Raw genomic sequence first — 26,032 nt, 5'->3', positions numbered from 1 at the left:
GGCTATACAAGTAATTAACACCAACACAGTCCAGGAGATGAGGTGCTCCATCATTGCAAAAAAAACTAAACAATTCTGGCTTTATAGCAATTAGCTGTCAAAGTGCAATGTTCTAATGTTCCACAGTAAAACTGCACTTTTGCTGCAAGATATGATTTTTAACTTTACAAAACTACATATGTGTCCTGTTTTTTTCTTTGCATTGAATTAGTCTTGTCCTTTTACTTAAAGCTATGGTGTTAAGTATCATCTAAGATTGCACTGCAGACAATTTTGGACTGCTGTGACTGCTGCCATCCTGACCTTTTGGCTTCTTTTGATAGATCCGAGGTCACAGAGATGAAGAGAAGCCCAAAGAAAGCTTGTCACAGGATATTGAAGTGGGGCGTAACAGTTTTAAAAATGCCAGCTCACTTTTTAATCTTCATAACATCCTTATGAAATGGGGTAACTGTAATGTATATAGTTTTATGTGCATGTAATATTAACTTCTAAATAATTCTTCTCATTTAAACAGACTGAAAGCACTCAGTAACAGCCCCTCAGAATAGTGTATGTCTGCTCCCCAGCCAGCAGAGAGAATGTGTTGGACCTTTGCCAGGGTCAGACTAAAAATACTCAAACACTCGAAGGCTGACCCTGCACCCTTTCCACTGCGGCTTGTGCTCCTGTGGAGTGACCTGCACAATCCACTTCACCCGTTATGACTGACTCACATGATTCAGACAGAATCAGACAAGGCTTCTGAATGTAACCCTGACAAACACAAACAGCACGTCTGTCACCTCACATTGCCATGTTCACTCCAGATTCTTCAGCTGGAAGATTTGCGGACCGGTCTTCATGTGTTGAACTCTGTTGATGAGTAGCTGTTTGTTTAAACTCTGTGGATCATTCTTCACCGGCTCTGTTAGCTGGTATGTGAGGGTGTTATATATTAACTATAAAGTGGCATAGCGGTGGAGCTCAGAGTCCAGTATCCTGTGCTGTCTGAAGTGCAGACTGCCCAGACAAGTCTAGTGCTATCTTAGGATATAGTGCTATCTTGTGGTCAAAATAAAATAATGCATTCGAGCTGATTTTCATTATTTTAGGTTTGCAGTTTATACAAATGTGTTACTATGGGCAAATATATGGACGTAATAATAGGAAACAGTGGCAGAAAATTGGATGGTGACTCCTATATAGGTCTGAAGTTTGATTTTAGTTATATCAGAGTTAGGGAATGCTCCTTTAAATAACCAGTTCTGAACCAGGGGACCGGGGCCCAATAGGGGGCTTCTGAATGACTTAAAATGATTCTGATTAATTTATTGTAAAAAAAATAAGCTAAAAAGTGTAAACTGAGTATTTTTTGTTTATTGTTTTTATTTTATAAACATCTTTAACTCAAATTTCATTGCAAAATGTAATTATAATGATTAGGAACTATTATGCAATTCTTTTAACTGGAATCACAAAAATAATTGTGGCTCATTTATTAAATATATTGACACTTTTAGTTTCTGTTGATAAAAAAGTTTGAAAACAAGTGGCTTTAGTAGGAATAAATCGATTATATAAGGCGCCTTCGGATATTTTGTAATACAGTGGAAGGCATTCAAGTTACAGTCATGTCAATTATTTATAAGATTGTTAACTTTTTTCTATACAGTGGAAGTTAATTAAAGTGGTTTAATTATGTAAACAAGTTCTTTGAACTACTTTTATGGTACTTTATAGTTTTCTCTCTCTCTGGTTGGCTTATGCACACTTCTGTTGCCCATTCACTTTCATTATAATGCAAGAAGTATCTTGGACAATCTACATAACATCTTCTGTGTTATGATCTCTATGAAGAATTTCAGACAAGTTTCAGGCCCCAACATAGCACAGAAACTGCACTTGTTAAAATTAAAAATGACTTGCTCCTTGCGTCAGACCAAGGCTGCACCTCATTGTTAGTTTTACTTGATCTTAGTGCTGTGTTCGACACCATGACATACTCATAGATTGATAACAGAACTATACAGGCATTCAATATTCTTTTTGCCTTTGTTAAACAAATTGATATTGCTTGGTTGGAACAGCAGCTACACTAATAATGTCTCTATTTGTTTTCTCTATTTTTACCACGGGTGGTAACTAGAATTTGCACAAGCTTCAGTCTGGATCCCCGAACATCTGAGAAGAGATGATGTCCACCCCTCAGAGGACCTCAGATGTCGTAACCCTGAAGCAACATACAGAACTACCAAATTTTAAGTGCAACATATAATAATTGCTGGTCATAGTCTGTTGGATTACATCTTTAAATGATTTTTGTCCGTACATTACTGCCATATGTACATTAACTGACAGCCACCACTGATAAGCTACTATTAAATATTTTGTAGAAACCTAATATTCTGTAAAGTTGCTTTGCAACGATTTGTATCTTGTACAGCGCTATACAAATAAACTTGAACTGATCTGTGTTCCATTGAAGAAAGAACTTCATATAAACTGACAATCATCACATATATACCCCAGTAGTCTTCTAAATGTGCACAAGCAGCAAGGGATTACTGAAAAATACAAAACACCATTGCTTTATACTCACTTTGACATAGCTTAATTAAATTACAGTAAAAACAAAAGACAGAACAGAGGACATAGATCATAACAGACTAATTTGCCAAATTATTTTAAGATAAAACTCTCATCAGTTCTTAGAGAGAATATCTATTCTATGAAATCTTCAAGTTGAGATTTTGTGCCTAAACATAGTATGTTTTTTTTTCACACAAGATATAATCCTAACGCCTACATAAACATTTCACATTTCACATGATTGAGTGGTAAGAAATAAAGGGATTTTCATGCAGTTCCCAAATGATTCAGTGGTTGTGGATGCATGTAGACTACCAGCTCCTTCTCTGCTTTAGAAGAGGAAACACTTATGCAGAGACATGCTGTTCAAATTCACTTGTTAATAGTAACATATTGTTCAATAAAATGTTTCCATGAGCAACTATTAAGTTCCTTAAAAAACGAAATATCCTACATCTATCCACCACTAAACGCCAGACTGCCCACTTCTCATCAGAAAAATGTGGATGTGTGTCAGACAGCCTGCGAGTCTTTGTTCAATGGGAGCTGATTAGGACTGTGAGAATCCTGTTACATTCTACCATTTGCATATTTGCAGCCCATGAACTCCTGGATTTGCAGTGTGTGGGAGAACACACAGATTTAGAAAAGCACCTGGGACTCTAGAAAAGCACAATAAAAACACTCGAAGGTATCGCAATTATGAGACACGCAGAAAACAAAACGAAACATGACGTGGAAGAAATTTTATTCATGCCAAAACTACAGAAGGTGAGCAGTATATGTTCTATAAATCATGCATTTTGAGACTATTTGAGACATTATTTTAAGATCTTTACTTTACTTTAGATTATCAAACGATTGTATCTCATCTACATCTCAAGGAACCAGTAAACACCACTACCGTCATTAAGAAATAAATACAAATACAGTCAACACAACATGTCACTTCAAATCCAATGTAAAAATAAGTATTATTGAAATACACAATATAATGAATTTGTCCACCTAGTTTTCACTAGTCCCAAACCAGACCAGAATTCGGTAATGACCTCTTCCTAGAGCTAAGCGGGACAACAGTCATCTCATCGTCTCGATCCGTCTCTCAGTTCATTATTAGCAGCCGAGGCCACTCATAGAGCCGATCCGGTCCAGTTTCAGGCCAAAACAGCCTCGGTTCCAACCCCTCCGCAACCGGTCAGGTGGCGCTCGCTTCTGATTGGCCAAAGCCCCCTTCAAGAGGCGGAGCCAGGCATTCTCGCTCTGAACAGGTATGTCAATCCACTTGGGGTTTTCTGCCACTTTTAGCCCAGAGCTGAATGTTTGCAAGGGCTCTTCTGACTGGTCACTCGTGAGGTTCTCAAGATCATCAAGGGTCAAAAGGTCATTGTAGCGCTCAAGGAACTGCTCGATGACCTGCATCGTGGAGACAAGATTTCTTTTTTATTGAATAAGGCTACATTGTATTTACTACTTAAACATGTATGTGACTAGTGGTGTGAGGAACCCACCTGCATGGCTTTGTCAGGGGTGTGAAGGGTTCGGGTGTGGCCCGGCACCGGATTGGCCAGAAGGACCACGAGCACCACAAATACAGAGGAGCACAGCATGGTGCAAGTGATAATGGCCCCAAATACACTGCTAATGTGAGTCGGTATGGATAGATTCAGATAAACAAATTTAGATGAACACACTCAAACACAGATAAAGGAGAGAGAAACAGAAAACAGCATTCTGCAGAGAACAATACACGGTACATACACACATTACAGGAATAATGATTATTTTCTTTATATTTATTTTTATTTCTTTGATTCAGCATTACGATTATGAGAAACTGAGGGAGTCCTTAACTGTGATGAAAATAATGTCACAAAAAAAAAAATCCTTTATTTTCTATCACTACTATTCTTATGTTATTTCTTATTTGTTGTTTCAGCCATGTTCTTGTCAGGTTTCATGGAATGCACCCTTATTCTGTGCAGAAAAACATTCGAAATCAATGACGTTCATGCAAAATTCCATTAGTGTTTCATATTTTTAAAGAAATGCAGGCATACGGATGTAAATCAAATATAGTTGTTAAACTAAGTTTTCAAAGTAGAAATCAGTACTGATTAACATGTTTCACACAAGAAAATACGCGGGTAACGTTTCAAATTGTTTTACTCACCACTAATAGTTCGAAGAGGTTTTAAAACCTGACTGGATGCTTTAGTCCTCCATCCCTCTGTTTTTGGCACCTGCTTAGAGCATCCCTGTCTTTCCTCTCCTCTCTCTTCCTCCTCTGTGTGAAGGAATGTGATTGAAAGCGAGTGCTGTTTGTATGTCAGTGTGTGTTTGCGTGAGCTGGATGAGTATGTTATTAGTATCTCATATCTAAGGATGAGGTGTCTATATATGCTTTACCCGTCCCCTCCACCCTTCCACAACACACACCTCTTTTCCCTCCCTTTTCCCTGTCTCCTTCACACGCACACATATACGCAAACGCACCTTATTATCTTGATGTCTCTGAGATGATGTCAGAGGTTTGGAGGGGGTGTTTGATGTTGTCGAGGGGATGCCACTTTCTGCCTGGAATATGACATCATATGCACGCACACCACAAAAGAAGTCGTGACACAAACGCAGGGCACCACAACCAGGTGTTGTCTCCCTTTGCCTACTACTTTCAAATGAGCTCAGCCTTCCTTTTTTCATTCCTCGTCCATCCAATCCTTGTCTCCTCACATCCTTCTGTTTGCTGCCAAAAGCACCAGCAGCTGGCAGAATATTGTGTCTGTTGAGAATAGGCCAACACTTTTTTGGTGGACTTAACTCAAGGAGATATATAGAGCTGTTTGAATAGGAAAGAGATGTTTCTAGCTGTTCCTGTGTCATAAGCACAGTCCTAAAGTCACGGTCAATTTCCATAATCTGAATAAAGCTCATTTGTAAGGTGCATTTGCACTAAAAGTCACTTATGGAATATGAAACCTTTCTTTTTTTTTCATTAATCTGCTTCTGTGGGTCACTGTGAGAAATGTCTTTGTGTCTTTTTTTTCTTTTCTCTCTCTGTGAGTGCCATCACAAACTGCCAGTGCCATCTGCTTACTGTTCCCCCTGGCCCCGAGAACACGATACAAGAGCCAACACACACACACACACACACACACACACAACGTGCTAATATGCAAGAGTATCACATAAAAACAGTTTAGCAGTGATTTATTCATAACATACACAACCCTGTCAACAAATAGTGTATAAAATAAAGATACATCTCTGAGAGACAGAGAGAGAGGGAGAGAGAGAGAGTGTTCACAGAAATCTGTGCAGAAAAAACCCTGCATCGGTTATATAATATGAAGGTCATGGGACCGAAATGTTACAGAATAAATTAAGAATTGTTTTTCAAGTGTGGAAAAGTGTGCAGACTGTCTTTTTTTCTAATTTTATTGAACTTTATTTGATCCTTTCTTCTACGCATCTATCTAGGTCCTAGGACATGAAGTGCTCTGTTAATTTCTCGCTGTTTGAATTTTAATTAAGAAAAATGCAGGTTCTATATTATGGATATTTTATTTATTACATAATGAATGATACTAATTTAAAATAAATTAAATAGAAAAACATTTTGACATTCAAAAACAAACAAACTAATTGTCACAATCTGCCTGCTTTGGTTTAGTTTTCATTTGGTTCTACTAAGGCCTGTGTTCCTCTGTTCTAGTTTCCTGCTCCTCGTTTGTTACTTTCTAATTAACGAGTCGTCACCTGTTCTTCATTCGAGTTCGATCATTAATCATTAGCTTCTGAAGGGCAGTACTAAATGAAAAAATAATCTTTAAACAAAATAAGAACTATTTACATATCGGTTCAAAAGTTTACACCCCCTGTTCTTAATGCATTGTTTCCTTCGTGAGCATCAGTAAAAAAAAAAAAAAAATGCACAATTTTTAATAGTTGTATGAGTGCCTCAATAGTCCATAGTGTGGAAAAATAGATCACAAAATCATACAGTCACTGTGAAAGGGTTCAAATATACAGAAGATGCTAGAAAACCTGCGAATGTGCAGGACTGGAGGATTTTTCTGAAGAACAGCGAGCAGTTTAGCTGCACAGGACAAACAACTATTACAAAAGATAAAAACGGTTGTGGATCAAGAGGGCCTTATACACAAAGACAACCTAATATGTGTTGATTGAGAATGCATTGTCACAAACCAACACGACACTATCATTTTACCACAACACAAACATCATATATAATTATGATCTAACTCATAGCATACAAACAGACAGTGGTCTAACGTAATAATAGCCTGACAAGAACTTTTCTAGAAAAGCGCACACACAGCCCTGAGGTATCCCTGGCATCAGAGTCCAGAGAGGGGCTCTCGTGTTTGATCAGGCTGAAGCCAGTGTTTTTACGGTTGTGTACCCTGTCTGAGTTTCTCACACAGTGAAGGATCGCAGGTTTATCCAGCCAGCTGCTGCCACTAGCAACCAATCTAGCAGTAACCTAGCGACAGAGCCATTTACAAGATCTAATTACTTTATTTACATTACAGAGCCTATTTACTCTAATTACAGATATCAGTCAAATTCAAATGTAAGCTACCTCATCTAATTTGAGAATTATCAAAAAGTCAAGGTTTTGTACAAAAAGTCATAATGTAGTTTTCAATTAAACCTTTTTTTTTTTTACTTTGTACATTTAAATGCTAAATGAGTTAAAGCGATTTGCAACATATATGGCAAGTTTTCTTTCCTGCTTGATAATGTTTGAGCTGTCCCATCCTTTGGTAACAACCTCTGCAAAAACCGTCTTATACTGTGACAGATTACAAAACAATACACACATTGCAGTGTTTTACAAACATGTTGCTGGTTTCTAACATTGGGATCCTTCAGAAAGTTAAATGCAGAGTTGCAGGTGCTACACACAGCCAAAAACAATAGGTTTCACACATTATGCTTATTAATTATTCTGGTGTTTAAGAATAATAATATCTATCCCATTTCCTCCTTATCAGTTCAGCTTGACCAGGTGACCCAAGTTTCTAAATGCCAAATATGAGTTGTATGCAGGCAGTGATCTTTTGATGGAGACTATAAAGTAAATCCATCCTCTCAAAATGCATCAAAACAGTTATAAAATACAAGACTGCAGTCATGAAATAATACAAGGCTTTCACCCAGACTTTATGGACTATGACAGACTTATGGACTTCTATAACAAAAAGTTTTTACTGCAGGCTTGCATGAGCACAATTCACTTTTAATGAATTTTCATACCACTGAAAATATTTCTTATATGTTCCACAGAAGAAAGAAAGTCATACAGGTTTGGAACGACATGAAGGTGAGTAAATTATGACATTTCATTATTGGGTAAACATTTACTGATAATCTGGAGCTAAGTGTCTGTGACTTATAAAAGATTCAATAAGCATATTTAATTAAATAATAAATATAATTACATAGCAAATGTAGTATTAATTTATTGTCAGTATATATATATTTACTTCTTTTTTTTTTTTTTTTTTTTTACAATCTTTTATATAGATTGCATGCTAACTTTGACAGTCCTAAAATGAAAATTATAATTTGTTTTTACATTTTTCAATCAGATTTTTTCTGTGATCCCTAGTGATAATATTCTTCAAAAACCCTTGTATTAACTCTTCCACCACCATTGACAATTTTTCTTCTTTCTGTGTTCTCTCTGGTATACAGTAGATGGCGCTATTATGCATCTTCTGAAAGAATATTGAATCCCTGGATGAAAACACAGTGAAGAAGAAGCAGAAACAACTGATTGCATATGTAAGTGCATGCGTAAGTAAAATAACACCATCATCAAACATTAAACAGCATGTGAATCAAAACTGTCATAACGTTACCAAATCAAACGTCGAGTCAGGAAACTTTGCGCAAGCTTTGGATGTGTTGTTAGAAGAAATCTACTCCATCCTGTTGATTTTATTATTGTTCTGAATCTGATTAAGATGTAGTTTTAAACCTTTTAAGTTTTAAGTTCTAAGTAATTAAACTTGCATTCAAGTGTTGATAAAAAAGAACGGAAGAAGCTAGGCTCTGTTTTTCATTTTGACATATTACTTGTTCAGATAATCATATAACAACATTTTCCGGATATGAACGTTTGGTGAATATGATAAATAAAATGCTGGCAAATTAAAAATACAAAACAAACAAACAAAAAAAAACGCTGGCAGGGAAAGAGTTAATTATAATTCTTTCATCTCAAAACATCAGATACAACCCCTTTTAATTCTAAAGTAATACACATAAATATTATAGGCATCCAGAGTGATCCAGAAAGTTTATCCAAGGAGCAGGAGATGATTGTAGACTCATAGAAGTACAGATGTCTGCTTCTCGCAGACAGCAGAAGCTGCTCTCATTTTATATAACACACTCACCAAAACAGCAGAAGAGTAATTGGCCTCTACAGTCCTCTCTGACTGTCACTCAAGAGACACAGAGAAAGAGCCAAAGTGAGACAGAGAGAACGCTAGAACGAGAGAGAAGGTGTGTGGGAGGACGAGTGGGCGAAAATAGAGGGATGAGACAAGGATGAAAAACGAGGGTACGGTAGGATACGGCTAGAGCCCACCAGCGTGTCACCTTTGAGTGAAAGAAAGAGGCGAAGGTGGTATGTGTGTGTGTGTGTTTTCTGCAGTTCTGTAGGCAGGGATGTCTAGCAGCATGTGTGTGTGTGTGTGTGCGTGCACATGTGTGGTGAGAAATGAGAGTGGGCAGATTCGTCTGTGTGGGTGGTTGAGAGGACAACAGACCCTGAGAAGAGCTCTAAATTTCAAAATAAAGGTCTCAGAGTTCAGAAAGTTTGTAGAGAGAGACAAAAAGAGGACGTGATATCTAGTGATTCAGTCAGACCCAGCTGTGACAGACCTTCACTGCACAGCACAGGACAAGACTGAGCAAAACCAGATCAACAAGCTGTGCTGTACATTTTAAGCTCTACAGGAAGTAAAAAAAAAAAACTGACCTGTCAACTTGACTTTCATAATTAGGATTGATTCATTGAAAAGAATTGATTCAAAAGAGTCATTCAATCCGGAATTTGACATCACTTGTTGGGTTTCTAAACTACGGAGCCCTACACATGACATGCAGGGGAAAAAATTTTAAAATAGTAAAGCGTCCACACAACTTAATAATTAGTTCCCTCATTTTACTAATTTGTGAGCACAATTTACAAGTAAATATAAAGTATTTAACACGATTAAGTAAAATGAGGGAACAAATTTTTATGCACAATTTATTTAAACGAGGGAACAAATTATTATATTGTGCACTATAAATGTTTTCCTACATGTCATGTGTGGGGCTCTGTACTAAACATCTGACAGATAAGTGTTACAGGGCTATTCACACCATGATTTTGCTTTAATAATGCAAGATGCAGGGTAGTGGAATGAAAAATGCAAGGTCTAAGGACACGTTTTTTGAAAAGCTTCCCATGTATAAGGATTTGAAAGATGCAGGGTAGTGCAATGAAAAAAATAAAAATGCAGGGTCTAGATCATTTTTTTTAAACCCATCCCTCTAATATTTCATGTTTACATAAAAACAGTGGAGAAGATCACCCTGGATATTCTGCCATACATAATTAAATATGTTTAAAGTAGTTTTTTAAACAAATAGTGAGCAAATAATGGCAGAATTGTCATCTTAGTTGAACTATTCTGTGGCTGAAGCAGAGTGGTAAGATGTAGGCTAGTTGGGTTTGACAGCTGCGTCTCCCAGGTCCAGACTTCTGCGAAGGCCTACACGTTTCTGCAGTCATTCCTGATATAGGCAGCTGAAGGATATAATGAAGACTCTGTCGCATTTCCCCGCTGTGAGAGGATTAACTATACGGTCAAACTGTGAAGTCACGACAAGACACAAACATGTTCAGATGCACCACAGAGAGACTGAGGCAATCAAAACATAACAAACGTAGCGGAACATAAATTGAAGGGGCGGATGGGATGGCACATTTACATACAGGCAACACCCCAGGCCATTGGAAATGCTGTTATTTAAATATGTTTCATGTGCTAAATGAATTTTCTGCTGCTGTTTTTACTTCCAGATCCACAGTTCTAAGGGGTTTGAGTTGTTCTGAGCATGTTGCTACGCTACGGAGTTGATTGGTGGTTGCTTACTTAAGTGAAAAAAAGCCCCAAATTTCTATGACATGGACCCTCTTTACAAAAACAAAACAGATAATATCGTAGAGAAGACCCCTGCAGACCCTCATGAATATAGCTGTTTCTGAAATCGCATTCTAAGAGTAGGTATTTCTTTTGAATAAGTACAGTATATACTTCACAACAATTGTTCCATATGTTGTGTTATGTATTCTGGACATACTACATTAGAAATGTCAATGACCTAACAGCATCAAATACTGTTTTCAGTTTCTAAGGAACTATGCATATTCAGATGCAGCCTGTGTGTGCAAAGTCAAAGATATTTGACCTTTTATTCATTTGAAATCATTTCAACATTTATGAATTAAAAAAAAAAAAAAAAAAAAAATTATATATATATATATATATATATATATATATATATATATATATTAGTGTTGTCAAATGATTAATCATGATTAATCACATCCAAAATAAATGTTGTTTACATAATATGTGTGTACTGAGTATATTTAAAGAAAATATATATATTTAAGAAAAATATGTTACGTTTATATATATTAAATATATTTATATTATATAATTTATAAGAGTATAAATATATATATGTAAATACAAGTAAATATTTTCAAAATATATGCTGTGTATGTGTATTTATGTATATATAATACAGCACTGACTTAAATAAATATATTATAAATAAATTTGTAAATTACTTTACAAAATTTATGAAAGTTTTTTTTTTGTGTAAATGATTATATAAACAAATTTTTTTCAATGAAATCATAGTCACTTTTGAAAAGGGTTCAGATGTAGAAGATGCTGGAAAACCTAAGAATGTGCAGGAGCTGGAGGATTTTTCTGAAGGACAGCAGGCTGTTGAACTGCTCAGTACCAACAAGTGACTCGTGAACAATTATCACAAAATATAAAAGTAGATCAAAGTCGTAGATCATCTAGGAAATGACATATAGTATTAAAGGGTTAGTTCACCCAAAAATGAAAATACTGTCATCAATTACTCACCCTTATGACTATCTAAACCCATAAGACCTCCGTTCATCTTCAGAACACAAATTAAGATATTTTCGTATGCTTTTCTGTGTCAGCTGCGTCACGTGGCTGCGTTGTTGTTTTTATTTTCTTTGCATACAAAAAGTATTCTCGTAGCCTCTTAAAATTACGATTGAACCCATGATGTCACATGGACTATTTTACCGATCTCCTTGTGTTTTCAGCTCTGGACACGAGCAGCGCTATGGACACTCTTTGCTCTACTTTAACATCTTGCTTGGACAACTTTTGCCCACTGTTGTCTAGACCAGCACGCACCGCCCCATCTGCCCGCTGGCTGTCCGAGGTTCTCTGTGAACATCGCTCTAAACTCAGGGCTGCAGAGAGGAAATGGCAGAAAACAAGAAACTCTACCGACCTCAGTGTGTATCAGTCTCTCCTCTCTTCCTTCTCTGCAAATGTCTTCACGGCTAAAACATCCTACTACCACAACAACATTAACAGCTGTTGTGATGCTCAGACACTCTTCAAGACTTTCTCTTCTTAATCCACCGCCACCACCTCCTCCATCAACTCTTACAGCGGACGACTTTGCAGTTTTCTTCACAAATAAGACAAGAACCATCAGTGTCCAATTCTGGAATATTTCCCTCAGCATTTAAGCAGGCTTGGGTAAGCCCACTGCTCAAAAAACCATCTCTAAATCCAGCGCTTCTTGAAAACTACAGACCGGTAGTTTTCCCTTCTTCCATTCATTGCAAAGACACTTGAGTGAGCTGTGTTCAACCAGCTTTATATGTTCCTTGTACAGAACAACCTCCTGGACAGCAACCAATCTAGCTTCAAAAGTGGCCACTCAACTGAGACTGCTCTACTCTCGGTTACTGAAGCCCTGCGCCTAGCAAGAGCAGGTTCAAAATCCTCAGTACTCATCTTACTGGACCTGTCTGCTGCTTTTGACACTGTTAATCACCAGATTCTCCTGTCCACCCTCAGAAAGATGGGCATCTCTGGAACTGCACTCCTGTGGGTTAAGTCCTAACTCTCTGACAGATCCTACAGTGTGTCTTGGAGGGGTGATGTTTCTAAGTCACAACACCTTGCTACTGGGGTTCCTCAAGGCTCAGTACTTGGACCACTTCTCTTCTCCATCTATATGACGTTGTGACGAGTGGGGCGGGGCCGAGGGACATGGGAGCTAGGCCGGTGGAGTGATTGGAGATGAGCTACACCTGTTCGACCCGCCGGTCTCGAGGCCCATGGAGGAGATGGAAGGATATAAAACTGGAGCGACGACAGTGAAGGACGAGAGAGGACCAGGCCTGGGATTTTAGTTGTGTTTTGGTTTTATTTTGCGCGCATCAGTCGTCCGTGAGGGGCTGATGTGCTGCTTTGTGTTTATTTTGATCATTAAAGTTTTCTGTTGATTGTGCGCCGGTTCCCGCCTCCTTCTTCCCGATGACTAGGAAGTGTTTTATCATTACAGTGGTGCCGAAACCCGGGAGAAGGAGGGACGCGCTGCTGAAGATCCCTCGCCGCTGTGGTGAATCCGCGGTGCCATCGAGCAGGCGAGGAGTGTGCCGCCATGGACGCTCGAGGCGGTGGGCTGGAGCGAGTTGCCGGGGACGGGCGAGCTCGCTACCGGCCGCCCACGATGTGGAGAGACGGCTGCCGTCCGTGAGGGAGCGGAGGAGTCGGCGCCGTTCGCCAGGTGGCCGGAGCCTGCTGCCATCCGCCGGAACGGGGAGGAGCAGGGAACGGGAGACTCCTGCCGGCTGCCCAAAACCGGAGGAGCCGTCGCCGTCCACCGGGCGGCGGAGGAGCGTCGTGCCGTCCGCCGAGGGCCGTCCAGTGCCACTGCCAGGCACCGCGGAGGAGATCACCCAGCTGGTGGAGGGCCGAGCAGCAGTGCGTCTGGGAACCGGAATTTTTTTTTTTTTTTCTCCTCTCTCCCCTCTCTCGTCTCTGTCGCTCCTCCTTCCATCTCCTTTTCTCTCGCCTCGCCTGTCCTACCCCCAGGTTCCCGCAGGTCCCCGTGAGCGGTCCCCCCCGGAGGGAGGGGGGGGTGGGGGTAGAGCGCAGTCTCGGGAGTACCCCCCGGCCTGCGAGGGGCGATGGGGGTATGTGACGAGTGGGGCGGGGCCGAGGGACATGGGAGCGAGGCCGGTGGAGTGATTGGAGATGAGCTACACCTGTTCGACCCGCCGGTCTCGAGGCCCATGGAGGAGATGGAAGGATATAAAACTGGAGCGACGACAGTGAAGGACGAGAGAGGACCAGGCCTGGGATTTTAGTTGTGTTTTGGTTTTATTTTGCGCGCATCAGTCGTCCGTGAGGGGCTGATGCGCTGCTTTGTGTTTATTTTGATCATTAAAGTTTTCTGTTGATTGTGCGCCGGTTCCCGCCTCCTTCTTCCCGATGACTAGGAAGTGTTTTATCATTACAGACGTCATTAGGATCTGTCATTCAGAAGCATGGCTTTTCTTATCACTGCTACGCTGATGACACCCAACTCTACTTCTCATTCCAGGCAGATGACCCGACGGTAGCTGCTCGCATTTCAGCCTGTCTGAGTGACATTTCTAGCTGGATGAATGACCATCACCATCAGCTTAACCTTACGAAGACAGAACTCCTGGTGATTCCAGCTAACCCATTGCTTCATCACAACTTCTCTATACAGCTGGGTTCATCAACCATTACTCCTTCGAGGACAGCCAGAAACTTAGGAGTTGTGATGGATCATCAGTTAAGCTTCACAGACCACATTGCTACAACGACCCGCTCCTGCAGGTTTGCCTTATACAACATTAGGAAGATTAGACCCTTCCTGTCAGAGCAAGCCACCCAACTTCTTGTCCAAGCTCTTGTTCTCTCCAGACTGGACTATTGTAATGCTCTCCTGGCGGGCCTTCCTGCATGTACTGTCAAGCCTCTGCAATCGATCCAGAATGCAGCAGCAAGGGTTGTCTTCAATGAGCCAAAAAAAGCTCACGTTACTCCTCTCCTCATCAGGTTACACTGGCTACAAGTAGCCGCTCGCATCAAATTCAAGGTACTGATGCTTGCCTACAAGACGACCACTGGCACGGCATCAAGATACCTAAACCCACTGGTTAAATCTTATGTGCCCTCCAGAAGTTTGCGCTCTGCAAGTGAACGACACCACAAGGCACAAGGCCTAACCATCCCAAAGAAGTTCAAAATCACTCTCACGGACTCTCACGGAGTCTTTACTCATTTTCAAGAAACATCTAAAGACCCATCTTTTTCGCATGCACTTAACCAACTAATACTAGCACTTTTTCCTTTTCTTGTCTTTTCATTTATATATAAAAAAAAACAGCTATGCATTCTATACTAGACTAACTGAGACTGAGTCATGGCACTTGTATACTGTTGTTGTTCTCTTGTTGATCTGACTGCTTCTATTGTTCTCATTTGTAAGTCGATTTGGATAAAAGCGTCTGCTAAATGATGAAATGAAATGTAAATGTAAATGTTTCTGAGCCTTGATCGTGGTAATGACCTTGCTGTCTATGGGAGGGTCAGAGAGCTCTCAGAATTCATCGAAAATATCTTAATTTGTGTTCCAAAGATGAACAGAGTTCTTAATCAGAGGTTTAGAGCGACATGCATTAATGACAGAATTTTCATATTTGGGTGAACCATCTCTTTAAGATTAAAGTGTATGCAAATTTTTGTATGGGGTCATTGTTTAAATTCAGTTATTACTTTATCTTGTGGAGTATATGTAAAGATCTGTTATGTGAAATAGCTTATTCAGGACAGTACTAAATAAAAAATACAAATAACATGCAAATTGCATGATCCCTCTTATTTTATTTCAATTATTATCATGTTGCACATTCTGCAAGGGGTAAACCTATGAGCACAACTGTACATAAGCAAAATCACTTCGTTATTATGTATAAATATGTACAAAAAGATTTACCAACGGAGACAAAATGAACAAATTTTATAGAAACATTTACTTTCTTTTTTTTATGATGGTATAAAACATTTTTATCACTTTTTACCTGGCTACACATGACATTTTTAACCATTAACTTTCTTTGAAAATAGCATAAACGTTTTTCGAAACCATACAAAAACTCACTCACTCATTAAGCCATTTTCATTTACGCACTAGTTCACAAAACTTGTTCAGGACTAGGGTGGATTACTGTAATGTGGGACACTGACTAATGTGGGACACAACGAAGCTACATTGCGTTTATCTCTTCTTTTACAACATTAAAGTGAACATGATTGGTGTTGAATTCAAGCAGGAGTGTCAAGTTATTGAAATCGCTGGACTTTCTGGAAATTATGTCAGAAATGTGGCCAAGAAAATCAACAAACAGGAAGTACCTCTTGTAAAGTTCACTGAAATGACACTGACATAGGTTTTAGTCAAAATTTATGTTAAGGATAATAAAACGTTGTTCTAAATTGTTATCAAATTACATTTGTGATGAATTTATACATCATATTTTGCAATTATATTCTTAAAATGTGTTAAGAATATTTTCTATTTAAAGAAATCTTTGTTGTCCCACTTTAGAAAAGGATGTTTCAAAAGTGGGACAGCAGGTTTTGACTAACGTGGGACAGTCAAATATACCATCTTATTCAATTGATAAAATGTGCATTAAGAAGGTTAAATGCCATACAGTACATGCAATTTTGTCAATTTTAGGGCTTATAAATAAAGCAATATTATTTTGTTTTAAGATCCAGATTCACAATTTAGCCACTAGAGGACAATGGGATCCTGGACCATGATGAGTCCATGACTGCCCAGGGGCCTGTACCATGATGGTAACTGAACAAATTCAGAGTTACAGGATTAGTTTGAAAACCTCTCCAATCCGGCTTTGTTGGTACCATGATGCTGTTCATCAACTTTCTTTGTCAACTCAGGCTTTGATCCTGAGTTTGTGGAGCGTGTTCACATTAATGTGTGACATCACCGGCGAACAGCCACGAGCCTTGCAGCACAAAGCAAGTTTGATTTACTTCTCTCGAGAGACCCAGCGAGATTCAAAACTAAAGGTTAAAGGTTTTGCTAAAGGTTGAGATTGAAGAATATGACAAATTTAAACGTGATATGAAAAATGAAGGAGGACAAATAAAATAAATATTCTTGCTCTATCAGTGCAGTGACAAGTGAAACATGTTAACTTAGTTTAAACATTTGAAAATATATAGTGATAGACTCGGACATGTAAGGTCAGATTTATTTTTATTTTTAAATAGTGCAATTTTTTGATACTACGGCTTATTTATATTACATGATCTGTATACATTATTTAAAATAAACAATTTATAATAACAGTTAAACTAAAATTGCTTGTGTGTAAAAGATAATAATAATAATAATATAAATCACAATTATTATGTAAATCATAAAATGACTCAGTAATTATCATTAAACCTAGACTTCTATTTTTTTTTTTAGCATTATTGACCTTTAATTTGGAGCAAGATAAACTGGAGTGACTTTGTGTCAGACCTCTCACATCTGATTGGTCCACCTTCAGTTTGAGCTCTCTAAGCCAGACCATAACCTGCCCTGGAGCAGGATAGCCATGGAGTGTAAGTTACTATGGCAATGAATGCTGCTAAAAGCCAAGCCACTTACATGGTACCCAAGACCCAGGATTGGTGCAAACTAACCTGAAACTTACCTGGCTAACCAGCTAATCTAGCTTCATGGTACAGGCCCCAGGAGTGTTAAACGTAAAGTTGACTTTGTGTTAAAAAAAAAAAAAAAAAAAAATCCTATTTATAAGCCAAACCAGTGTCCCACATTAGAAAATCCACAAATTCTTAAACGATTTGGCACAAGGGGCACTAATATATGTGCCATTTCCCCTTTAATTACAATTTAGATAGGGAACATCTTGGGGATTTCATAATGATATAACATTTTGATGTATCATTTTGGCTTCCTATGGAAATATGATGCACAAATCAAAATGGCTAAAAAGTGTCCCACATTACCCTAACCCACCTTAATAGTGTTTCTCGTCTTTGTAAGCACCACTAACCAACCTAAAACATTAGTATGGACTATACTGGTGACACAATAAGAGAAAACTCAACTACACTGTTCAAAACAAAGGAAGTAGTTCTTACTGAAGACAGACTGGACACTCTACCCCTGCAATCATATGCGCAGGTGATCTTGATAATTACCCGTCCACAATACCACTTAATCAGTGGGGTGTCAAACCAGTCTGATGTGAAGCGTTTTACCCACAGGCCTGCTGAATGGCTTCGTTTACCCTTCAGGCACAACCTTAAATTATCTCCCTGCATGTAATCACTGCAATGTGATTAAAATAAACGCTTTGCCAACACACGTGCTACATTTCAACAGAATGAACAGCTTTGGGAGGAACAAGCGGAGATAATTATGGCATTTTGGGCCATCTTTTGTGGAGCGAGAAGGATTTCATGCAAGCACAGAGAAAGAATCGCAGTTCAGAGGGTACAATGCGATAAGTTCATTACCATGGTTACACAGACACCGGGCCAGACGGGTGGGAAGAAAGATCATATGCTGAGCGCTTTAGACATTTGAACCCAAAGAAAACTTTTTTTGCGATGTGAAAAGTGAAGTCAATAGGTTCTGCTGAACAGCAGTCGTGATGCACTCTTGCTCAAAGCAAGATTTCACTTCTACCTCAGTAGTTTTTGATCTGATTTTCTGAGGTGACTTCCTGAAAGGCTGAAACGAAAGGTCAGGTTATAAGACGAGCCGTGAAATATCATTTCAGTCACTCTCTTTTCAGGGAAGGCTAAAACCAAAGTACTTCAAGGTCTCAGACGTCACTTTTTCAGACACCAAACTACTTTTTTTTCAAACTTTCTTTTTAATAGGTGACAGAAAAACAGACCACATACTCACTCTTTTGCAGTATTTCAGTTAAATGTTCTTTTTCAAAACAAAATCCATTAAAAACGGACAATGACATATACATTTATAAGATTTATACCACATGTTTGAAGTAATCCTCACAGTAAAGCGATAACAATAAGGTGTACAAAAGTCTTGGGAAGCAAGATAGATACACACAATTGTGTACACTTCTAAAAGATAATCTTCAAGTCCCTAACAGCACGTTGGGATTGATTTAACTTCCCATCTCGTGTCAAACCAATGACAGGTCCCAGTCCTGAGCACACAGGTCCATGTCAGTTCACTGCGACACAAGACTGAATTTCACTGTCCACTGTTTTTAGTGTCCAAGAACATTTTTTAACTTCCTAAACTTGTTTTTCCCCATTCTGTTTTTATTCTTCTTCAACAATTTCTTCCTTTGCATTTTGTTTTTCTTTTTCTCCAACTGGCTTTTCTCTTTCTTCTCCTTCCCTACCTCTTTTGTTGAATCTCCATTCAGTTCCTTTACCTTCTGCTTTTTGTCAGGCTTCTCGCTCTTTTTGGATGCTTCACCATCCAACTTTGGGATTTTGGCCCCTTTGGGACCATCAGATTTTTTATTCTCAGATTTCACTCCGGCTTTCTTTGTGATGATGGCCGGCTCAGATTTCTTCTGTTTTAATTTCTGCTCCTTGCCCATCTTGCTTTTCTCTGGATTTGAAGCGGTCTTAGATTCTGGTTTCTGGATCTGCACGGATGAGGCTGCGGTCTCCGTTTTAGTAGATTCTGCTTCATCTTCTGAAGAACAGTTAATAGATTTAATATCAGATCAGAAAATAAACAAGATGTGGAAACAAATGGGAAATGATTACACACCTGTTTCTTTTGGGGCAGTGGGGATGGTGTTAGACAGCTTCTTTAGCTTGGCCACAAAAAATCCATCCATGTTTTGGGAGTGAGGGTAGAATCGGCGAGAGAGTTTGAGAGAGGGATGGAAACGTCTTTCTTTGAATCTGTGGAGAGGAGATCATATATTCTAAGTGCACTTGATAATTTCTTAAACTTTCTTTGGCAAATTCACATTACGAACTCAGTTTCTAGGAGCTCAGCCTTCATTGCTGTAGATGGACCTCAAATAAGGCCTCATTACCTGGTGAATCCCTCGTTGCCAAAGTCTAGTCCAGTGGGGACCAGCTTTACATTTCTCTTCTTCAAAGCATAGTCCACCACCCACTCATTCTCCTCTACCTATGGAGAAGACATACTAGATTGATTTCTAAAGGATCATGTGACACAGATCACAAAATGACAAAGCTGCATTTTTACTCAAATGCAGACTCGAAGAGCATAAAATCTTTGTGAAAGAATTGATCTTTTTTTTTTTTTTGGCATTGCCATCACTTTCTGTTTCATCAGTTTCTGATGTGATACTTCAAAATGTGCATAAAAATAGGGAGATGCATACATAGCTAGTGTGTGCAACTAACCATAATAGAGCATGTGCAGTAAACAAGGTATCCGCCAGTTGGAGAATCAGCATTGACAGAGTCGATAGCAGACAGGATGAGCTCCTTCTGCAGGTGAGCCGAGCGAAGAATATCAGCCTCATCCTGAGAGACAGACAGAAAGTTTGAGTTTCAATGGAGAATGTACATAAAAGTACACTTCACAATAAAGGCTGGTCTTTAAAAGCTTCAGTATCAAATGCCACAAAGAGAAAATAAATGTTACCTTGCCGGTTTTTACTCCTGGATCTTTAGAGATAACTCCTGTACCCGAGCAAGGAGCATCTAAAAGCACTCTATCGAAACCTCCCATCACCTACCATTCAAGTAAAACACATAATTGTATAGAAATGTATAAAAAAAACCTGGATATATATATACCCAAAACAATGACACTAGATGAAACAACATGGTTAACTGAAAGCCAAAAAGAAAGAGAACAGGACAGAACCTTGGGGAACTGTCTGCCGTCATAGTTGCAGATGACCGCGTTAGTGACACCGAGACGATGGATGTTTCCCACCACGCTCTTCAGTCTGTCTGCATTTGCATCATTAGCCACAATCATGCCTGTGTTCCTCATGAGCTGAGCTGCATCACACAAATGATACACATTTTGGCTTCACACACTCTCAGAACTTTTTAATATAACATTGTAGAACTGTCTGACTGTAATATTTTGGTGTCGCTGTACAATAACACAGCAGTTGGCGTGACTGTGACAGAGAAGCATATGCTCACCCATATATGTGGTCTTGCCTCCTGGAGCGGCGCTCATGTCCAGCACTGACTCCCCCTCCTGGGGCGAAAGCGCCATTACAGGCAGAAACGATGATGCACCTTGCAACATGTACTGGCCTGCCAGATATTCAGGAGTTGCTCCTGTTCAAAAGAGAGAAATACAAATAACGTTAATTCTTTCAGTCGATGAAAGATGAAGAATGAAAAAATAAATGTTTGTTTTGTTATGACACTGGAACTAACCTATGGGAACAGAAGAGTCATATATAACCAGGCCCACTTTGGACCATTTCCCCAATGGATCCAGGTTCACTCCTCTGTTAATCAGAGCCTGTGTTAAAGAACATGCCTTTAGATTACAAGACGTCTGTGAACCAGACTGACATCAGTATTTTTTAATTGTAGTTTTGGGATGTTCCCAGTGGGCAGGCGAGACTGGTATTAAAATAGGGTAAAAATAGGCCTCAGATGTATCCCTTGTGACAGTTTTTTGTATACAGTATTTTTGATGACTGTTAAAGGGATAGTTCACCCAAAAATGAAAATATGATGTGTATCTGCTTACCCCCAGGGCATACAAGATTTAGGTGACTTTGTTTCTTCAGTAGAACACAAACAGAGATTTTAACTCAAACTGTTGCAGTCTGTCAGTCTTATAATGGAGGAGAATGGGAATCACGGCTAAAACATACAATAAAACGAAGAAAAAAACATACACAAACATAACCCTGGGGCTCGTGAAGATACATTGATGTGTAAAGACACAAAACAATCGCTCTGTGCAAGAAACTGAACAGTATTTATATAGTTGTTTTTTTTAACCTTTGATTCACGCAATGTCTAAACTTCTGTCTGTTCTCAGCAGCAGGCGCGTGAGGTGTCTTCTTGCTTTATGGTGGATTGCAGACTTATAAGTGCATTACCGTTACATATCTCTCATTTGAGATATATATAAATACTGTTCAGTTTCTTGCACAGACCGATCGTTTTGTGTCTTTGCATCAATGTATCGCCAAGAACCACAGGGTTTAATAATTATAATTTTTTTCTGTTATATTGTGTGTTTTATCCGTGATTCCCATTCACCTCAATTATAAGACTGATAGACTGCAACGGTTTGTGTTAAAAACCTTTATTTGCGTTCTACTGAAGAAAAAAAAGTCACCTAAATCTTGTATGCCCTGGGGGTAAGCAGATAAACATCATATTTTCATTTTTGGGTGAACTATCCCTTCAAAGTCAGCATAAAATGCTGCATGTTATAGATATTTATGAATGATTCAACTAGTTTTTTTCTCGTTTTATCAAAATTCTGAAAAAAAGGTACAAAAGCTATCACTGGAATGGGACCAAACTTACATCTTTGTACCTCAAGTGTACAAATTAGTAGCCAAAAGGTACAAAAGTGTAGCTTTTTTTGAAAAGGTACTGTGCCAGAGTGACAGCTTTTGTACCTTTTTTTTTTTTTTTCTCGAGAAAGTGAGTTACGGCAGACTTCTTTAGTTATTTAATCCACTTAAACTCTGCCCCTCCACAACTTACTGCAAGCTTGCATTCACTCGCATACATCTTTCACTTTATTGCACTTTTACCATTCAAAATTCTGCCCGTTTGCGACCACTAGAAAGCTGCTTGGTTTAGAAGTGACCTCTGTGTAAGCAGGACACTACTGATAATTGCAAACCATCTTTATCTGAGAGATTTCCCTAATGTGTCTGTTTCTACTGTTAATCAATATTATTTGAACTTTGGATCTGCATGCCTCACACAAGAAGTCTCATGCATGACGGCATGTCCAAAATTATACCATTTTTTTCAACTAGGTGATTATTTCCTTTAAAAGCCACATACTGCCAGAAGTATTGTGAATGACTAACAGATAACTGGCCTTTTGACACTGTTCAGATGTATCTCGATATGTTAGCATTCATTCTACAAATACACTGTGGTCTCATGCATGTTTTAAACTAGCTCTGATGAGGTTCGAGTAACTGGATCATGTTTTGGATCCAATATTTCACACCGTCCAATCACAAAGCAGGTGCAAAAAGGACTTATACAAAATATCACAATATTTAAATGGAAAAGAAATCTTTTCAGACCTGAGCCAAGTCTCTCCTCCTGGTTTTCAGGGTGTTGGTTCTGATGGTGACCGGCCTCTGAATTTCATTGGCCTCAAGAAAATCAATCAGCTGAAATTGAACATTGTATATGTACGTCAATCGACACGTAAGAAAACAACTTCCAAAGCTTTACAAAGACAGTTTTTTTATGATGTACTGCCAAATCATATAGAGGTGGAGGAGGTGTGGCCATCCACCCCTTCAGATCTTGACAGACACTTCCTCTATCCTGTTAGCATAGCCACACACCTTGTGAGGAAGCAGATGGGTGGTACTAAAACAGGAAGCATCTGCACTTCAGCAATTTAGATGGTTAAAAACCCAGTCATGCTAAGTAACTCCTCATTAGCGGACACAAACACGCACCTCAGAGAGCGGGAAAAGGTCCATGAGTTTGCTGATGAGGAACTCGTTGTAGCTGTAGTAGGTGCAGAGGTCAGAGCGCAGCAGAGAGAGATACTCCGATCTCTCTTTACCCTCTTCTCTCTTCTCACTGAAGTGAGACAGCACATCCACATTATCTTTGATCCTCTGATGGATGGTCTGTAGGTCCATCGCTAAAAGACCTGCACATATTGAGATTGAAGGTTAAAATACACTTTTAGAGCAATGTCATTCCGAGGCTGTGAATTTCTCTAGTTGGATGACATACTAAGAGTTGAACTCACCCTCCTTCGCTCGATCTGCTGCACCTGGGAGTTTGAATTGTTCGGTTTCATCAATATTTGCCTGTACAGTATCCTCTTCATCCTCATCTTCCTTTAAATCTTCCTTTTCCTCCTCATCATCATCATCATCATCATCATCATCATCACTCTCTGGTTTCACGCCTGTTTGTTTTTTCTGTTTTCTTGCAGCTTTCTCAATTGGCAGAAGCTGACAGGCCAAGTAATGATATGATTACAATAAGGAAATGGCTACGCTTCGAAAACTATGCTTATTGTTTTTAATAGTATTTATAGTGTATAATAATAATATATAATAAAAGATATTTCAAATGGTAGTATGCTACAATGCTGTCATAACCTCATATTATTGCATATTTTGTGAAGTGACTAAATGTATTTTGAAATTTTCTGGTTCATCTCACATGCTAAATACAAATATATATATATATATATATATCCTTTTTGACAGGAGAAAGGACAAGATTTCCTCTACACAAATGTTTTTCACTGGTTGAAATCCTACCTCTTCTCCATCGCTGTCTTGATCATCCCCTTCATCAGCACCATAGTCATCCACCATATCTTCATCGTCATCATCCTCTTCCTCCATTTCCTTGTTATTTAAGCCCTCTTCATTATCATCATCATCATCTTCTTCCCATTGACTGTCACTGTCTTCACCTTCTTCAGATTGTTCAATCTTTCGCTTCCTCTGTGCTGGTTTTAGCCATTCATTATTCTCATCTGAGAATCCTGCAATAGAAAATAATTCATTTACAGATTCATGGGTGCATGAACATTGTAATTCCGTTATAATTCCATTTTTAAATGTTTAAATACCTTTCTTAGGCTTTTCCTCTTGTTTGGGTTCTTTAGTTACTTGGGCTCTTTTTACAGCTCTGTTGAAATTTATTTTGGGAAAAGAATTAATACAATTCATAAGAAATTACCACAGAGATACAAAAATACGACAAAAGAAATAACTACATGTAGTTATTCATACGCAGTCATTTAAAAGAAACGTACCGTTTTCTCGCTCTGCTTGAAAGTTTTTTTGGCCCATCCTCTACAAACAGAGAATAACCATTGTTTCAATATATTCTAAAATAGGTATATAAATAATGAATACATAAAACATGAAAATGTAGCAGAGTAATCAAATCTCAGAGAATGTGTGTTTTACCATCAACCAAAAACTTGTTCAGCTCAGTTTCTGCTCCCTTCTGTTTTCTGGCCTTACGTCCAGGTCCTCTTTTCACCTTGATGGTGGGGTCCAACCTTCTGCCCATGACTGACACCTAGAAACCTGCTCTACGGTAATAATACAAGTAAACATGAAGTTGATATTTGACCAGAATAAAAAAACAAAACATCATAATTAGGCCAGAAACAGAAACCTAGACAGTGTGAAGATTGCCAGGACATGCCCCATGTGGCTTTCATACTGTAGGATTACACTCATGTAAACATACTCCTCTACACAATTCATAGGGTTAACGTTATTTATAGTAAAATAGATGTCTAGGTGTCTAATCGTGACAAACTGGATGATTATCAGATCGGAACGTGGAGCTGCTTCCACAGTTTTACACGTAATGTTAATATATTCAGACGGCCACTAAAATACAAACCCGTTATGTTTATATTATTGCAGTAAACTCAATACCATGTTTAGAAAATAAATATTGAAATGTATTTTGCGCAGCATTAACTAACGTTAGCACGCTACAAACTACGAGACTAATTTAGCTTACAGTGAACCGATAAAGACCCACAAAAAAAACATCAGATACTCACTGTTTAACAAAAACACGTTCTTGCGCTTATTCTGAACTTTTCTAGGACACTCTGACAATAGTTAGCTCTAATTTAGTAAAGTTGCCTGAGTACATGTGTCTCTCAGCTGCTATGAACTAGCGCACATGTGACTTCAACACGCGTTGCTTTTCCGGAAGTTGCTATCGATGCCCGATGGATGAACGATTCATTCTTTGGAGTCGGATCTTTACCTAATCCATTGATTCTATAAATATATATATATATATATATATATATATATATATATATATATATATATATATATATATTTTTTTTTTTTTTTTTTTTTTTTTTTTCTCTTTCGGTGAATCGAGGTTTTAATTAATATGCGAAAAGTAACTTTAATTACCGAGCAACACACACGTACGAAATGGATATTGTTTATCTTAAATCTTTTTTTAAAGAACAGTAATATACAATGTTTTATATAAAAAAGATTAAAATAAAAAAGACAAGGATAGAATAGAATAGAACAATAAATGACAACGGAGTTGCCGGGTGAGGTATAAAAGTTCAAAACAAAGACACA

At 38.5% G+C, this 26,032-nt stretch overlaps 2 protein-coding genes and 1 non-coding gene across 4 annotated transcripts; all 3 read right to left on the bottom strand.

Moving 5' to 3' along the window:
• Positions 1-3,302: 3,302 nt before the first annotated feature.
• Positions 3,303-5,033, bottom strand: nppcl (natriuretic peptide C-like). 2 transcript variants are annotated; one of them, XM_059567426.1, is made up of 3 exons: positions 4,745-5,033; positions 4,083-4,212; positions 3,303-3,987 (listed from the first exon to the last, which is right to left on the bottom strand). In XM_059567426.1, exons 2-3 carry the CDS (start codon positions 4,179-4,181, stop codon positions 3,688-3,690), a joined length of 399 nt encoding a protein of 132 aa, XP_059423409.1. In that variant the 5' UTR covers positions 4,182-4,212; positions 4,745-5,033; the 3' UTR covers positions 3,303-3,687. The 2 variants fall into 2 exon arrangements, with proteins under 2 accessions (XP_059423409.1, XP_059423407.1); XM_059567424.1 differs by having other exon boundaries at positions 4,083-4,305; positions 4,745-5,031.
• Positions 5,034-18,620: 13,587 nt separating this feature from the next.
• On the bottom strand, positions 18,621-25,630 carry nop2 (NOP2 nucleolar protein homolog (yeast)). The gene is made up of 16 exons (XM_059567423.1): positions 25,483-25,630; positions 24,869-24,991; positions 24,712-24,751; positions 24,526-24,584; positions 24,209-24,438; positions 23,686-23,893; positions 23,384-23,583; positions 22,997-23,086; positions 21,138-21,225; positions 20,895-21,035; positions 20,605-20,744; positions 20,380-20,469; positions 20,136-20,258; positions 19,799-19,896; positions 19,525-19,661; positions 18,621-19,446 (listed from the first exon to the last, which is right to left on the bottom strand). Exons 2-16 carry the CDS (start codon positions 24,972-24,974, stop codon positions 19,007-19,009), a joined length of 2,190 nt encoding a protein of 729 aa, XP_059423406.1. The 5' UTR covers positions 24,975-24,991; positions 25,483-25,630; the 3' UTR covers positions 18,621-19,006.
• Positions 23,163-23,304, bottom strand: LOC132159022 (small nucleolar RNA SNORA29). Its single transcript, XR_009437736.1, has one exon. It is a non-coding gene; the product is annotated as a small nucleolar RNA SNORA29 (small nucleolar RNA).
• Positions 25,631-26,032: the final 402 nt, after the last annotated feature.

The sequence above is a fragment of the Carassius carassius genome, chromosome 15 (assembly GCF_963082965.1).
Source record: "Carassius carassius chromosome 15, fCarCar2.1, whole genome shotgun sequence".
Taxonomy (NCBI): Eukaryota; Metazoa; Chordata; class Actinopteri; order Cypriniformes; family Cyprinidae; genus Carassius; species Carassius carassius.
The sequence above is the reverse complement of the archived record's forward strand: the minus strand, read 5'-3'. Positions and strand labels throughout refer to the sequence as shown.